Below are 17,971 nucleotides of genomic sequence, written 5' to 3'. Positions count from 1 at the left end.
AATAATCTCATGAGCTGCTTTACATGGTTGAGATTCATATGAGTTTGTATCACAATTTATCTATGTGCTACTCTAGCAATGTTATTAAAGTAGTTCTATTCCTCCTGCACGATGTAATGGTGACAGTGTGTGCATCCGTGTTAGTACTTGGCATAGGCTATGATTATGATCTCTTGTAGATTATGAAGTTAACTATTGCTATGATAGTATTGATGTGATCTATTCCTCCTACATATGCATGAAGGTGACAGTGTGCATGCTATGTTAGTACTTGGTTTAGTCTTTTGATCTATCTTACACTATAAGGTTACTTAAATATGAACAAATTGTGGAGCTTGTTAACTCCGGCATTGAGGGTTCGTGTAATCCTACGCAATGTGTTCATCATCCAACAAAAGTGTAGAGTATGCATTTATCTATTCTGTTATGTGATCAATGTTGAGAGTGTCCACTAGTGAAAGTGTAATCCCTAGGCCTTGTTCCTAAATACTGCTGCGTTACTACTGCTTGTTTCTTGCTTTCTTGTGTTACTACTGCTGCAATACTACCACCATCAACTACACGCCAGCAAGCTATTTTCTGGCACCGTTGCTACTGCTCATACTTATTCATACCACCTGTATTTCACTATCTCTTCGCCGAACTAGTGCACCTATTAGGTGTGTTGGGGACACAAGAGACTTCTTGCTTTGTGGTTGCAGGGTTGCATGAGAGGGATATCTTTGACCTCTTCCTCCCTGAGTTCGATAAACCTTGGGTGATCCACTTAAGGGAAAACTTGCTGCTGTTCTACAAACCTCTGCTCTTGGAGGCCCAACACTGTCTACAGGAAAAGGAGGGGGAAGTAGACATCAATAGCTGGGTACGATTAGCATTTCTTTTGGTTTTATTTCAAATCCAATAATTGCTGAAACTTTGACAAAATCTAGAAAATTCATAATAGCTCAGAAAAATAAATATAAGATATCAAAATTCTTATAAAGATAAACTCTATCCAATAAAAATATAAAATGAAATCTTTATTTTTAATAAAAATTCAATTATTTAATACTTATTATTTAAGCCTTTAATTTTAATTCTAAATTCAATTAAAATTCCATAATTAGTAAAATTTTCCAAAATTAAATAAAAACCAGTAAATAAATAAAGAAAACATTAAAATTAATTTTTCTTTATTTGTTATTTTGTTAAATCATTATTAGAGGATTTAAACCCTAATTAATATTTACCTTAATTATTAATTCATTAAAAATAATATAATGCCAAATCCAAAAAATTATTTATAATTCCAAGATACTAATAACTTCAACTTTAAAATGAAGTTATTAATCAAATAACTACATGGTAAATAGCAAACCCTAATTCCATATTGAATGATAGTACAACCCTATCATTTCATGTGAAAACCCGAAAACCCTAATTCACTAGAAACCCTAGCTCCACTATTTTATGTGTGAACCCTAAATTGTTTCCAAACCTAAACCTAAGTTAGAATATATGATCATGATATTTTGATTTCATTCATAGAACCATACTAGTTTCTAAATGTTTACCTTGATCACATAAAATGTAGTAACCATCATTACTAAATTAGTATCCCATGTATTCATCTTAATCAAACCTAGATGATCAAATAGAACCAACCATAGTTCCTATCCTTAGAGGCAACAACCTTAATTATCCATATTTAGCATCACAACCCTGTGATGAACCATAATAGCCACCATGCCCATTAATTGTGCATCACACACCATATCCACTAAACCCTACTAATGTTAGATAATTATCAAACATCCTATTTAGGAACCAACCAATCTTTACTTAGGGAATTAAATAGCAAACCTAAACAACCTCAACCTAATTATTATACTTCTTAGTATTTAAGAAGTATGTTCTTCAAAAGTTATTCTTTTGAAGAAAATAGAGAGTAACCTCAACCCTACCTAACAGGACCTACAAACCCTAACTAGCTATTCCCAGCAAGGTATACCAACCTTGATAGCAACTATTTATAATAGATTGCTCAAGATGCTTAGGCTTAACTCAACCCTACAAGTTCTAGCTTTTGGTGAATCCAACTATGTTGTGATCCATCTAATACCTACTCCAGAAACTAAATGAAACCATAGTCAACCATAAAACCCCTCAACCTAATTATCATACTTGTTCTTTATTAAAGAACACGTTCTTCAAAAGTTATTCTTTTAAAGTATATGATAATTAATCATTAACCATGCCATATAATGCTAAAACCAACCACTATTCATTACATATTAGGATTATACCAAATATTATTATTGTATGCTATTAGTGTTATTATTATGATATATTGCACCACCTATTTATGATACCATGTAACCACACCTGAATAAGAACCTTGTTTGTGAATCACTTTAAAAGTGCAACACACCCTAAACCAATCATTACAACTCACTGATCCTAAATTATCGGGGTTAGATCACTGATGTCTACTTCCCCCTCCTTTTCCTGTAGACAGTGTTGGGCCTCCAAGAGCAGAGGTTTGTAGAACAGCAGCAAGTTTTCCCTTAAGTGGATCACCCAAGGTTTATCGAACTCAGGGAGGAAGAGGTCAAAGATATCCCTCTCATGCAACCCTGCAACCACAAAGCAAGAAGTCTCTTGTGTCCCCAACACACCAAATAGGTGCACTAGTTCGGCGAAGAGATAGTGAAATACAGGTGGTATGAATATATATGAGCAGTAGCAACGGTGCCAGAAAATAGCTTGCTGGCGTGTAGTTGATGGTGGTAGTATTGCAGACGATAGTAACGCAGTAAAACAGTAAACAAGCAGCGATAGCAGTATTTAGGAACAAGGCCTAGGGATTAGACTTTCACTAGTGGACACTCTCAACATTGATCACATAACAGAATAGATAAATGCATACTCTACACTCTTGTTGGATGATGAACACATTGCGTAGGATTACACGAACCCTCAATGCCGGAGTTAACAAGCTCCACAATTCAATGTTCATATTTAAGTAACCTTAGAGTGCAAGATAGATCAATTCGACTAAACCAAGTACTAACATAGCATGCACACTGTCACCTTCATGCATATGTAGGAGGAATAATACACATCAATACTATCATAGCAATAGTTAACTTCGCAATCTACAAGAGATCATGATCATAGCATAAACCAAGTACTAACACGGATGCACACACTGTCACCATTACATCGTGCAGGAGGAATAAAACTACTTTAATAACATTGCTAGAGTAGCACATAGATAAATTGTGATACGAAACACATTGCAATCATAAAGAGATATAAATAAGCACCTCACTATGCCATTCAACAGTGAATAAGTATTCTGTGAAATATAGCCTAAGAGACCCACACGGTGCACACACTGTCACCTTTACACACGTGGGACAAGGAGTCTCCGGAGATCACATAAGTAAAATTCACTTGACTAGCATAACGACATCTAGATTACAAGCATCATCATATGAATCTCAATCATGTAAGGCAGCTCATGAGATTATTGTATTGAAGCACATAGGAGAGAGATGAACCACATAGCTACCGGTACAGCCCCGAGCCTCGATGGAGAACTACTCCCTCCTCATGGGAGCAGCAGCGGTGATGAAGATGGCGGTGGAGATGGCAGCGGTGTCGATGGAGAAGCCTTCCGGGGGCACTTCCCCGTTCCGGCAGCGTGCCGGAACAGAGACTCCTGTCCCCCAGATCTTGGCTTCGCGATGGCGGCGGCTCTGGAAGGTTTCTGTGGGTTTCGTCCAACTTATCAGGGTTTTCGATCCAGGGGCTTTATATAGGCGAAGAGGCGGCGCAGGAGGGTCGAAGGGGCGACGACACCATAGGGCGGCGCGGCCAGGGCCTGGGCCGCGCCGGCCTATGGTCCAGGGCCCAGTGCCCCCCTCCGGTCCTTCCCGGGTGTTACGGATGCTTCCGGTGAAAATAGGAACTTGGGCGTTGATTTCGTCCGATTCGAGAATATTTCGTTACTAGGATTTCTGAAACCAAAACAGCAGAAAACAGGAACCGGCACTTCGGCATCTTGTTAATAGGTTAGTTCCGAGAAAATGCACGAATATGACATAAAGTGTGCATAAAACATGTAGATAACATCAATAATGTGGCATGGAACATAAGAAATTATCGATACGTCGGAGACGTATCAGCATCCCCAAGCTTAGTTCTGCTCGTCCCGAGCAGGTAAAACGATAACAAAGATAATTTCTGGAGTGACATGCCATCATAACCTTGATCATACTATTTGTAAAGCATATGTAGTGAATGCAGCGATCAAAACAATGTATATGACATGAGTAAACAAGTGAATCATATAGCAAAGACTTTTCATGAATAGCACTTCAAGACAAGCATCAATAAGTCTTGCATAAGAGTTAACTCATAAAGCAATAATTCAAAGTAAAGGTATTGAAGCAACACAAAGGAAGATTAAGTTTCAGCGGTTGCTTTCAACTTGTAACATGTATATCTCATGGATATTGTCAACATAGAGTAATATAATAAGTGCAATAAGCAAATATGTAGGAATCAATGCACAGTTCACACAAGTGTTTGCTTCTTGAGGTGGAGAGAAATAAGTGAACTGACTCAACATTGAAAGTAAAAGAATGGTCCTCCATAGAGGAAAAGCATCGATTGCTATATTTGTGCTAGAGCTTTTATTTTGAAAACATAAAGAGAGCATAAAAATAAAGTTTTGAGAGGTGTATGTTGTTGTCAACGAATGGTAGCAGGTACTCTAACCCCCTTGCCAGGCAAACCTTCAAAGAGCGGCTCCCATTTTATTTTATTTTTGGGTGGCACTCCTTCCAACCTTTCTTTCACAAACCATGGCTAACCGAATCCTCGGGTGCCTGCCAACAATCTCATACCATGAAGGAGTGCCTTTTTATTTTAGTTTTATTATGATGACACTCCTCCCAACCTTTGCTTACACAAGCCATGGCTAACCGAATCCTTCGGGTGCCGTCCAACAATCACATACCATGGAGGAGTGTCTATTTTTGTTAATTAATTTGGGACTGGGAATCCCATTGCCAGCTCTTTTTGCAAAATTATTGGATAAGCGGATGAAGCCACCAGTCCATTGGTGAAAGTTGCCCAACAAGATTGAAAGATAAACACCACATACTTCCTCATGAGCTATAAAACATTGACACAAATCAGAGGTGATAAATTTTGAATTGTTTAAAGGTAGCACTCAAGCAATTTACTTTGGAATGGCGGAGAAATACCATGTAGTAGGTAGGTATGGTGGACACAAGTGGCATAGTGGTTGGCTCAAGTATTTGGATGCATGAGAAGTATTCCCTCTCGATACAAGGTTTAAGCTAGCAAAGTTATTTGAAACAAACACAAGGATGAACCGGTGCAGCAAAACTTACATAAAAGACATATTGAAAATATTATAAGACTCTACACCGTCTTCCTTGTTGTTCAAAACTCAATACTAGAAATTATCTAGACTTTAGAGAGACCAATTATGCAAACCAAATTTTAGCATGCTCTATGTATTTCTTCATTAATGGGTGCAAAGTATATGATGCAAGAGCTTAAACATGAGCACAACAATTGCCAAGTATCACATTATCCAAGACATTATAACAATTACTACATGTATCATTTTCCAATTCCAACCATATAACAATTTATCGAAAAAGAAACTTCGCCATGAATACTATAAGTAGAGCCTAAGGACATACTTGTCCATATGCTACAGCGGAGCGTGTCTCTCTCCCACACAAGCATGATGTAATACAATTTTATTCAAACAAAAACAAAAATAAAAGCACACAGACGCTCCAAGTAAAGCACATAAGATGTGACCGAATAAAAATATAGTTTCAAGAGAAGGAACCTGATAATTTTGTCGATGAAGAAGGGGATGCCTAGGGCATCCCCAAGCTTAGACGCTTGAGTCTTCTTGATATATGCAGGTGTCGTCGTGGTGAACGAGCAGATGCCATAGGATGGCTTAGATTGGGGCCGAATGGACGCAAGAGGATTCGGGGGAGGGTTTGCGATCAGGTGGGAAGAGATTCCGGATGGTTTCCTCAAGAACTTGGCCAAGGCCAGAAGTTGAAGAAGAAAGACACAAGGAAGAACTCCCTCTAGATCACCATGTTCATAGATTCACACAAGTTACAGGCTCTGCCTTCCTACATACACGCGTACATACTTGCCCGTGAAGATGGGCTGCCCCCTCTCCTTATATAGGGGAGAGGGTGGCTTACACTGCAAGAAACCCTAATGGCATCTTTGACTGGACAAACTACTTTACGAGTTCTTGTACAAAGCTACTTTAACTGGCTACTGTACAAAGCTACTTTAATCATAGATGACACCGGGGCCTTCTTTTATCATAGAAGCTGACGTCCCCCGGCTTCTTTCTCCGTCACCTCTCTCTTTGGCGCCAGGGCTCTGAATAAAGTTACTTGGCGTAGCTCATCCTTGTCTTCTTGCTCTGAAGAGAATCTTTGACCAGTCCTGCCGACAGGCTCTCCTTTCCGGTATCTTTTATACCGGGTCCCGGCATACCCCTTTGGGGATACCGGCTTAGCCTTGCTCTCCCGGATTCCTTCTAGGCTTCCGGCAAGAACATTAAACCGGTATCTCGATGGCTCAAACCATCCGGTTTGGCATGCCTTTGGCATACCGGGGGTTATCCCCCCAACATTAGTCCCCGAAGCTGGTATAGCCTGGAGGATTTTATCCTGAGACCATGCCGAGTTTTCATCTTTCTAAGAGCCCGGTTTAGACACTCATCTCTTGAGCTTAGTTCCGGCTCCTTTACCCTTGTTACTTATCTTCTCTGTGCAAGGCTCGTTCCGGCATCTCTTTTTTCCGGCACCACGTGTCTCTGCTCCTTCCTCGGCGAAGTCGAGAATATATCGGGCCCCGCGCCTGTCAGTGACATGCGCACTGTAACTGACGCGCCAGTGCCCGCTGTCACATCGTTTCGACTCCCGCGCACGCATTTAATGCACCGCAGCGGATCCCACTACCTCTTCGGGATCCCGCGTGCGCCTCCGTGTGGCCTCCGTTTTTCGCGCGTGTATCCGTTCGCCACGTGGCGGCCCAAGGTGCGAGAACCGTCGCGGGCCGCGAGGCGAACCGCCGCGGCCCAGCGGTTCGCTGCCCACTTTCTCTCTCTTATATAAGCACAACTGCCCGTTCCCCTTCATCTTCTTCGCATTCTCCTCCTTCGCGCACAGAGCTCCACGCCTCTGCGCCTCCGCCGCTCTCCGTCCGCCGTCGCCCGTTCAAGCTCCGGCGCCCGGCGAACTCGCCGCCCCTCCGCCGAACTTCGCCGTGCGGGAGTTCTTTGGCAGCACCTTCCTCGCGTCCGCCGCATTTGTGCTTCTTCGCGAGCTTTTCCGCTTCGCCATCGACGGAGCTCGCCGGCGACTGAGAGCCGCTCCACCGCCCGACAAACACTCCCCTCAGCGTCCGCGCCGCTCAAGGTTGGTATCAATTTTGCTTTACTCGCCGTTCGCTTGCTTTCCGGATCTTGAGCCTTTGGTGTTCTTATTTGCTCCTTTTCTTTGGTTTTCTTCTTACTCGTAGATCTTCACACGGGGTTGAAGTTTGGGATTCCTGTTTCTCCGCCCATCCTTGCGATGTCTGACGAGGGATCTTCCTCTGCATCCTCTTCTTCTCTTTCTCTCAAGCGCCGTAGACCTTCTCCCGGTGAATCTACGGCCTCGGATCCAATGGAAACCGATTCCGGCAACCGGCGGGAATCCGGTGACCCCAAGAGTCCGGCGGCCACCTAGAATCCGGTAGCTTTAGCCAAGCTTCCGGTAGCCAAGAGGCCGATGGCTCTGGTCAAGCCTCTAGCAGCTCCGGCCAATCTTCCGGCGAGGAGCCTTCCCCAACCACCCGCGGAGCCTGGATGGGCTCCTACGTTACTGAGTTTGAGATCGATTGGGCTGCCGGTCTCGGAGGATTCCGGAAGGAGTTGCCTGCCGGATTCCGGATAACGAGATCGAACCGGATCCGGAAGGCAGCGAGCATGTTGTTTTTCTCGCTCACTTTGAGCGCGGCCCGGCCTTCCTGCCTCTACCTTTTTCCGGGATTTCCTGGATTTCTACGATCTCCAACCTCACCACCTTCCTGGCAACGCCCTTTTCTATCTTTCGTGTTATGCCACCTTCATGGAGGCTTACATCGGCATTCGTCCCACTCGTGAGACGTTTGCCCGTTTCTTCAACCTGCGGATCAACTCCGTCCGGGGCAAGGAGATCCCCAAGCCCAAGCCGCCCGTGCGGTGCGGCTCCTGCATCGTCGGCTCCCGCCAAGGGGCACTTTTCTTAAGCTTTCCGGCCTCGAGTCTTGCCGCACCTGGCAAGGAACTTTCTTTACGTGAAGAACACCGGCCGCGCTGATCGCATCAATCTTCCTCCATATCAAGCGGGGCCCCCGGTAGAACCAACTGGAGCTACAACCCAAGGACGGAACACGCCGAAACCAACCGGGTAGTGCGTTTCTTGGCCTCTACGAAGAAGGAGACCAACATACGTTACGACGATATCATCCGGACTTTCATATCGCGCCGGGTGCTTCCTGCGAAGCGCCGCGCACATAGGATGAGCGAGATGTATGGCCCAGCGATCCTACCAAGATCACGAGCCGCGCTCTCGACAAGAAAGACGTTGTTCTCAAGGCCAAGCAGATTTGTCAAACTGCTATGCCTTTTGCGTGGGAATGGGGCCTCCTTCCCCTCGGTTCTCTAACCGTCCGACCCAAGAAGTAAGAGATTGCGCAATTTGGGGTTGTCTTTGCCGGTAAGTTTCTGCTTTTGCTAACCATCTTTTTACCTTGTTTCAGGCCAGGGACCGCTTCCCCTCTATCCAGGCAGAGCCGCGAGGACCTCTCCGGAAGCGTGCCTTTGACTCCTTCGACCCGGATCCCTACATCTTTTGGAAGGATCTGAAGATGGGGAAGACTCCGGCTGCGCGCCTTGGCCGGGACCCGCCGAGCCCACCGGAAATCCGGAGGAGCTGGTTGTGCTCGAGGTATTTTCTTTTCCGGCTTCTTATACTTTGCCATTATCGCTTTCTTGCGAATTGCTTCTTAGCCATATCCAACTCACAGATCCACGAGCGCGTGCCGCCCTGCGCGCCGAGGCCGGCACTGAGTTTGTGGACAAACTCATGGCCCAGGGCCAGAAGAACAAGCAGCCGGCATCTGCGCCGGCTCCAGCCATGCTCCTCCCTCCAAGCGCTTCCGGACGGAGCCCGTGGGGAGGGGAGAAAGAAGTGGGCGTGCGCCGCTACGGGCGCAAAGCGATGCCAACCGCTTCCGGGTAATTTCATTTTCCGGCTTGCCTCCTTTTTTGCTAAGTTCTTTTTCCGGTTGCTTCTTCTCAACCACTTGTCTTTTTCTTTTCTCAGCCCTGCTCTCAAGCTTGGCCCAAGGCCATCGGGCTCTGAGGGATCCGCAAGGACCTCAACCCCTCCTCCTCGTTCAAGCCCGGCACCATCTGGTGCCGGCAACTCCTCTGCCTCCCTTTCGGGGGGCACAACAAATTCGGGGCGTGCGGCCCCTTCACTGTCAGATCACCGCACGGAGGGAGGATCTTTCCTTCCTCCCGGAACACCAAGACACCGGCGCCAGCAACACCGGCGCCGGCGCGGAGAAGAAGAAGCTGCCGGGCGGGCGGAGCCTTTGCTCCTCCCGTCCTCGAAAAGACAACCTCCGCGCCGGAATCTTCCCGCGCCGGAAGGCTCCAAGACGGGTGACGCTCCTAGCGCTCCCCTTCTCCACGCACCATCCTCATGCCTCCGCACGAGGCTCCTCGCGCCCAGCCCTCCAAGGCCGCTCTGGCGCGCCGCCGCCGGCTAAGACTTCCGGGGCCTCTTCTACCGCGCCGCCGCCCAAGCCCTCCAAGCTCATCAAGGGGAAGGCGACGGCCTCCAGCGCCCTTCGGGCGGCCAGCAGCCCTTGGTGCTGCACGTCTCCAAGGCTGCCAAAGCGCCGGCATGAAGGCCACCGGCCTCCTCGGCCGCATTACGGAGTTCCAGCGCCAAGGCCGGGACACAGGGCACCTCCTGCCGTATGCCCAAAAGTGGAACGCCGCGGACATCACTCCGGCGACCCGCGGCATGGGCAAGGATCGGCTGCCGGCACCTGATCCTGTCGGGGATCGGTGTTACGAGGAGCACTTCATGCGGCTCCGGGCTGCCGTAAAAGAGCTTGACAGCGCGTGGTACGATTCCACGAACAATCGACGGTATGTTCTATTAACTTTCAACCTTTGCCGGTTTCTTCGTTTCCGGTTCTGCTTTATCTTTTCCTTAGTTTCATGCCGGTTTCTCTCTTGTCTATCTTCCAGTCCCCGAGTTTTGTGGTGAGAGCGCAGCTCTTAGCGCAAAACTTAACTTAAGTTTTTAGCGCAAAACCGCCTTGCCAGATCCCCGAGTTTCGGGTTAAACATCTTCTTCTTAACACATAATTTACCTTAGAAATGCGCAAAACCGGCCTTTGCCCGATCCCGAGTTTCGGGTTAAGAACTTGGTTCTTAGCACAAAATTTTACCTTATTTCTTCTTTTTCTTGAACAGGTCACCGCCGACACTCGGAAGGCCCTCTTCGAGGAGCTTTTATGGGAGCACCGGGAGCTCGCTGAGGCACATGACAAGTGCCAAGGTAAGTTTTTCGTTTCACCGGCATCTTTGCTACCGGAAACCTCTTTTCCTTGTGATATTTACAATTTCTGTTCAACAGTGATCCCGGAAGCTTCCATCGATGCTCTCAAGGAGCAGCTCGCCACGGCCCAACGTACTATTTTTCCCTTCTCCTTTGAACTTGGTTTCTTTTCAGTTTTACTAGTGTAGCCTTGCTAACACTCATTTTTCCGGTTACAGGGGAGAAGGATGAGCTCTGCCGGCAGCACCGGGCGGAGCTAAACGCCCTCAAGACCAGCTACCAGGAGCTCAAGTCTCGATTGATTCAGCTGGGGCTTGACCACGCCAAGGCCCTCAAGGCCGCTGAAGTGACCGCAGCGGCCAAGTTGGACGAGGCTCTGGAGAATGCCTGCAATGCCACTGTGGTGTTGCGGGCAGAGCTGGAGGAGATGACCAAGGCCCGGAAGGGTGCCGAGGAGAAGGCCGCGCGGCTGGAGGAGGGGCACAAGGAGTGCGATCAGCTGATCCTGCAGACCGACACACTTGCCCTCCGTAAGTTGTTTTCTTTTACACTTTGACTACTGCATACGAGCCTTTTTTCCTTCGACCCCATTTTTGTTTCCGCTATCTTTCCGTCCGGTCTCTCTTCTTCCGGATTCTTTTCTCTCCGGTCTCTTTTTCTTCCGGTCTCTTTTTCTTCCGGTCTCTTTTTCTTCCGGTCTCTTTTTCTTCCGGTCTCTTTTTCTTCCGGACTCTTTTCCTTAAGCTTTTTCTTTCTTTGCACAGGCCTCTTTCCGGACTCGCAGAGGTATGCCGTCAAGAAGGTCGACGCGCAGCGCAAGGACAAAGGCCAAGCGGATCTTACCGTGCCATGGACGCCCAAGGACCATCTGGTCGCGCTTAACGCGCGGGTGTCCCATATGCGCTGCATAGACCGCAATCTTTCGGACATCCCTGATGTAGCTACCCAGCTATACAGGACTTTATGGCCTGGCGAGGAGGTGCCGGACACCTTCTCCCTCATCAACGACCGCCTGAAAGGTGCCGGCAGGAGGATCCGCGAGTGGCAGTGCTCTGCTGCCCGCGCTGGAGCGGACTCCGCCCTCCGCGTCGCCTGCTCCTGGTACCCGGAGCTCAATCTGGACGCCCTTACCGGCGTGCGCGAAGGCGCAGAAACGGATCTGGACCCGATCCTCTCCGCCAAGCGGCAGGATCGCGCGTACCGCATCGCGGAGTATGCCGACATGCGCACCTTCATCCCTCCCCCTCCACGGCGTCACGGATTATCTCGACGAGGAGGAGGGTGAAGCCGAAGAAGAGGTCTGGGCGATGCTGGTGCCGGCGATGCTCCTCCAGGAAGCCTGCTGCATGATGATTTCCTTTGAAGTGTTTGCTCATTATATCTGTTGGTCCTGTTGCTTTAAGACAATATCTATTAAATTCTGCCCCGGAATGCCGGGGCTTATGATGTAAAACTTAAGTTTGCCTGTGGTTGTGCTACAACATTTCCTGCCGGTAAGTTATACCGGTAGCTAAGTACTTATGAGTTTGCCTTAGCATATTTTGCTTTTGGTTCCGCTTTTATCCTGCACTGCAAAGATTTCTCAATTGCTTCCGCATCCAATTTGATGCATACTTGGTTCTTTTGCCTTGGCTCTGCCTGCCTTCTCTGGGCGTTCTTTGGCGTATGAGCACAAGGTTCTTTCACCAAACAAGCATCTTCTTGAACTTAGAAATAACTTTGAAATTTTGCAAAAACCAGGTTTAACCGGGGTTAATTAAATTTTTCAGATTGTTCTTTCCTGCTCTCCCTTTTCGCAGTTCATGTGCTTATCCCCTACCGGTTTATCTTGCTTGCCATGAAGCCGGTTTGCGGACAGCAGCAGAGTCGAAGACTCCGGTAGGATTTAGCACACTACTAAACCGGAAAGAAAAAACATTCAATAAGCAACCGGTAAACTGAAAAAATAGACAAGTTACATGCAACTTAAGTTGGGGTAGTCCCGAGATTCACTCAAGGTTCCGGCATCTTTTATTCATAGCATATAAGGTACAAAAAGGAACTTCTTACACCACCACTTCAAGAGTAGAAAGGACGCAACAGAGCTACGTTCCATGGACGCTTGCTCTCCTCGCCGGACCTGTCCGCCTTTCCTTTCTTCCATTCCTGTGCATCTATCAAGTAGTATGCATCATTGTGAAGCACCTTGCTTACAATGAAGGGACCTTCCCACGGTGGCAAAAGCTTATGCCGGCCTTCAGTGCGCTGCACTGTGCGAAGTACAAGATCTCCTTCCCGGAAAACTCTTGGGTTAACCTTCCGGTTATGATAGCGTCTTAGGTTTTGCTGGTAAATGGCTGTTCTTGCCAAAGCCAGCTCTCTTGCTTCTTCTAGCAAGTCCACATCGTTTTCTCTGGCCTCTTTGACCTCTTGCTCAGTATAGAGCTGTACCCTTGGTGAATCATGGATGATATCGGTTGGTATCACCGCTTCTGCTCCATAAACCATGAAGAAGGGAGTGTATCCGGTAGACCGGTTTGGAGTTGTTCTTATACTCCACGATCGATGGTAGCTCATCGAGCCAACATCCCGGTGACTTTTCCACCGCATCAATGAGTCTAGGCTTGATAGGAAAGCACCAAGGCATTCATTCTTTCTACTTGGCCATTGCCACAATGGATGTGCCACCGAGCACAAATCCAACCGGATGTTCTTTTCTTCACGAGAACCTTTTGAACTCACCTTGAGCAAAGTTGGTTCCGTTATCGGTGATGATCTTTGTGCGGGTATCCATACCGCAAAATGACATCTTTCAAGAATTTCACAGCTGTATGCCCATCACACTTTGCGATAGGTTTTACTTCCAGCCACTTGGTGAACTTATCCACCATGACCAAGATGTGAGTCATGCTGCTTCTTGCAGTTTTGAATGGTCCAACCATGTCAAGGCACCAAACAGCGAATGGCCATGTTAGCGGTATTGTCTTTAAACCGGATCTTTGGGGTATGGTTTTGCTTGGCGTACCTCTGGCAGCCGTTGCATTTTCTTACCAAATCCTCGGCGTCCTCCAAAGCGGTGGGCCAATAGAACCCATGCCGGAATACTTTTGCTACCAAAGCCCTTGATGAAGCATGATGCCCACATTCTCCTTGGTGAATTTCCTCAAGCATTTCTTTTCCTTCCTCCGGTTCCACACATCTTTGAAGGACACCGGTAACGCTTCTCTTGTACACCTCACCATTGATGAATGTGTAAGCTTTGGACCTTCTTTGTATCCTCCTTGATTCATTTTCGTCAGCCGGCAAGGTGCCGCTGATCAGGAATTCCTTAATAGGTTTAACCCATGATGGTATTTCTCGAACCAAAAACACCGGTGCATCTATCTCCATGCTATCTACCAGCCTCGGTTCTTCCGGTATGGGTACAGCAGTCCCGAGCCTACCGGAGCCCCCGAGCTTGCCGGGCAGTCCCGGGTTCCCTTCATCGATATCCATGGGTACTACGTGTGACTCTGGTACAAAAATTGATTCTGATTCCGGGCTCGGCTTGATCGATGGCACTCTTAGGTGAGCCAAAGCTATTCCGGGAGGAATTTCTTGCCTAGATGAGCCCAACTTGGACAAAGCATCCGCGGCTTCATTTTCTGCTCGCGGCACATGGTGAAACTCACATCCTTCGAAGAATCCGGCAATCTTTTGCACGTGAAACCGGTACGAGGCCATGTTGGCGTCTTTTGCATCCCAATCTCCTGAGCACTGCTGTACCACAAGGTCTGAATCGCCATAGCAAATGATCCGGTGTGCACCGATTTCTTTTGCGACCTTAAGCCCATGTATCAAAGCTTCATATTCAGCGACATTGTTCGATGCCCTGAAATGTACTTGCAAAACATACCGGAGGTGGTCTCCTTTTGGTGAAGTAAGCACCACACCGGCACCTAGACCTTCCTTGAGCTTAGATCCATCAAAGTGCATCTTCCAGTATTCTATCCTCTGATCTGGCGGTTTGTATTGCATCTCCGCCCAATCAACAAGGAATCCGGCAACAAGCAGCTTGGTTACTTCTTCTCCTATGATCTTTCTTCTGTCTTCAGCGAACCGACGCAGTGGTTGCCGCACCGGCTTGGCATCTTTCCGGACGTTTAGAGAGTGCTCAGCCAGCTCCCTCGGAACACCTACCAAATCATCAGTTGACCAGGCAAAGATATTCCGATTCTCACGGAGGAAGCTGACGAGCGCGCTTTCCTATGCTTGATCAAGGCCGGCGCCGATACGAACGGTGCGCTCTGGGTAAGCCGGATCCAGCACAATGTTCTTTGTTTCATTGGTTGGCTTGAATGCCGGTGTGCCCATGTTTTCACTCATTGCCGCCAAACTCATTTGTGAGGATTGAGCCAGCGCAACAGCTGTCTGCATTCTTTTCTTTTCCTCCGCGATCACCAGCGATTCTGCTAGGTTTGATCCGGCAGATGCAGTTTCCAGTGAGATCTTATAGTTTCCCACCACAGTCAATGGCCCACGAGGTGCCGGCATCTTCATCTTGAGGTAAGCCGTATGAGTGGTGGCCATGAAAGCAGCCAACGCCGGTCTCCCCAGCAATGCATGGTAGGGACTGTCCAGATCCACCACCTCAAACTCCAGATTTTCCACCCGGCAATTGTCACGTCCTCCAAATGCCACGTCCACCCGAACTTTTCCTATCGGGGCACAGGACAAGCCAGGGACGATCCCATGGAACGTTGTGCGCGTTGGCTGAAGCATGTTTTCTGTTATGCCCAGCGTTTGCATGGTGTGCTTGTACATGATGTTGATGCTACTGCCATTGTCTATCAGCACCTTGCTGAACTTCACTCGAGTTTGCGGCCCTTTCATGATCGGGTCCACAACAAGAGCATATCCACCCGGATTCGGCATGATCTTTGGGTGATCCTTGGATGACCAGGTAATTTCCTGATTGGACCACATCATGTACTTGGGAACTGCCGGCATCACAGCATTGACCTCCATGGAGCGCCGGTGTACACTTTGCCGGTCTGTTGGCTCAGTGACAAAGACAACACAGCACAGATGCGGATCTTCGTAAACATTCCGGCCTAAAGGTGCCGGTGGAGGTGGCTGGTTATCATTTTGCTCCACCCGGTTAACTTGCTGGTACTGCTGCCGGTTTGGCTGCACCGGTAAGGCGTTTGCCCCGGTAAGTGGTGGTGGTGGCGGTAGCTGTTGTTGCTGCCGCGGCATGTCTTGCGGTGGCCGCGCATCTTTTACTGTTCCTTTTCGCATCAAGTACTTGGTCCAGGTACAATCCTTCGTCAGATGGTTTGACGGATGTGCCGAATTCGGCGTGTGCCACCGGCAAGGTTGATCCATGGCAGCTTCCATGGTGTATTTCGCGGGTTCTCGCCAGTTCTTCTTCTGGACCCAGGGTTTCTTTTCCACCCATTGTTTCTTAGGACCCGCCCATGGCTGCGATCCGGTTTTTTGCCTCTGGCTGTCGCTGGCCTCAAAGTTTTCCTGCACAGCAGCAACTTGCTGCGGACCGTACCTTCGATCCGGAAAATCTTCCCTTCTTTTGTTATTCCGGTTGTCCCGGTGTTGTTCGTGGCGCGGCTGTTCCGGCTCCGGTTGCACTGCCGGTTGCGTTGGGTCTCCCAACGCATAGCTATCCGCCACACGTATCATCTCTGCCAACGTTGTCGGCATGTTGCGCTGCAACTTTTGCCACAACGGTGAACCTCTTCTGCATCCACTGCTAAACCAAGCAATGGCTTGTGCCTCGATCACCCCCTCACAGGAGTTCCTTGTGGTGTTCCACCGGGCTAGATAATCTCGGTCTGTTTCGTTCGGGCGCTGCACGCACAGAGCAAGTTGTTGCGGCCTGTTTGGCCTCTGATAGGTGCTGCTGAAATTGCTCACAAAGGCCTCCTCAAAATCCAGCCAGCCATTTATGCTTCCTGCCGGCAAGTTGTTTAGCCAGATTCTTGCCGGTCCAACCAAAAACGATGGTATGATCCTCACGGCCCAACGCCGGTTTCCTCCTCCTGCTACGGTTCCTCCACCGCCTGCAACGTATACCGCGGTCACGTAATCCGCGAGCCAATCTTCCGGCTTCGTGGTGCCGTCATACGTCTTTGTGTCACGGGGCAACATAAAGTTGCGAACTGGTGGTTTTTCTTTCATGATCCTTGGGCCAAAACACTTTGGACCTGGAGGACCTTCCTCCTCGATCATTTCTGACAAGTATACTCTATCCAGACGGTGCCTCGCATCCCGTTCCGGTAAGTATCTCTCTCCCAGGCGTTCTCCCAATGGGTTCCGGTATGCTGCCGGTTTCGTGGAATCGGCTTCATCGTGACATTCCGGTACCGCGGCCCTTGCCTGCCGATACCTTGGGGGATCTATTTCCTCCTCCTCGTACGCTGCCCTTGCAGCTCGATAGTTTTGCCCGGTCTCATATCTACCGGCATGATTGTTTCCGGCATAGCCTCTGGCATAGCCCCGCTCTGCCCCTTGGCTTTTTCTACCGGCATCGTGTTGCCCGGCTTGTTGCTTTCCGGCAAGAACCGGATCGTACACAGTCATCTGCTGCGCATTCACTTCTTTTTCTCTCCTTCTATCCGGATGGGGGGACGAAGCCTGCCCATGGGATTTGCTACCGGCATTCTTTGTTGAACGCGCGGATTTTGAGGCCGCTGCCTTGTTCAGCTTAGCCAGCTGCTCAGCATTTTGCTGCTCAATGGTTTCCAGCAGCTCTCTAACACGCTCTTGCTGCTTTACCAAAGCCTCTCCGGAAAGCGACTCGCACAGCTCTCAGCGGCCTTAGCAGCTTTTATAGTTTTATCCGGGCTGCTATACTTAGGCTTTTCCACGATGCTAACGAGATGCAGAGGCGCTCTTGCCGGTAAGAATCTCTTTGCGCAAATCTTGATCTAGGTTGCGAGCTTTAGCCGGTTTTCCGGCATCCTAGCAGCATGCGCGCTAACAGAAGCAAAGCCATGGGCAGCGTTATACTCACGTACGGTTAGGTTCAGCTCGCGCTGCGCCCTGACGATGTCCTTGCCGCTCTCTAGCATCTTCTGGCGCTGCGCCTCCAGCTCCGCCTGAGCCGCTGCCGGATCGATGTTCTGCGCGATGGGGGTGGCGAGGACGTTCATCGCCGCCTGGAGCGGTGTCTCCGGTGGCGCGGATGATGCTCCCGCTGCGCCTGCGCCGCGCTCCAGCGGTGGCTTAGCCGCACGGGTCGAAACCGCGCGACCGGCACCTTCAGCCGCAACCTCCTTTCCTGCACCAGCCACACCGGTCATCATTACCTCGACGCTGCC

General features: G+C 48.7%; 1 protein-coding gene across 1 annotated transcript in view; it reads left to right on the top strand.

Moving 5' to 3' along the window:
• LOC139832382 (uncharacterized) overlaps positions 1 to 11,958 on the top strand; it is a 38,739-nt gene extending 26,781 nt beyond the window's left edge. Inside the window, exons 3-4 of the mRNA XM_071822127.1 lie at positions 10,892 to 11,203; positions 11,438 to 11,958. Coding sequence (XP_071678228.1) covers positions 10,892 to 11,203; positions 11,438 to 11,958 — 833 coding nt within the window. The remainder of the gene's footprint in view (positions 1 to 10,891; positions 11,204 to 11,437) is intronic.
• Positions 11,959 to 17,971: the final 6,013 nt, after the last annotated feature.

The sequence above is a fragment of the Lolium perenne genome, chromosome 6 (assembly GCF_019359855.2).
Source record: "Lolium perenne isolate Kyuss_39 chromosome 6, Kyuss_2.0, whole genome shotgun sequence".
NCBI classification, from domain to species: domain Eukaryota; kingdom Viridiplantae; phylum Streptophyta; class Magnoliopsida; order Poales; family Poaceae; genus Lolium; species Lolium perenne.
The sequence above is the reverse complement of the archived record's forward strand: the minus strand, read 5'-3'. Positions and strand labels throughout refer to the sequence as shown.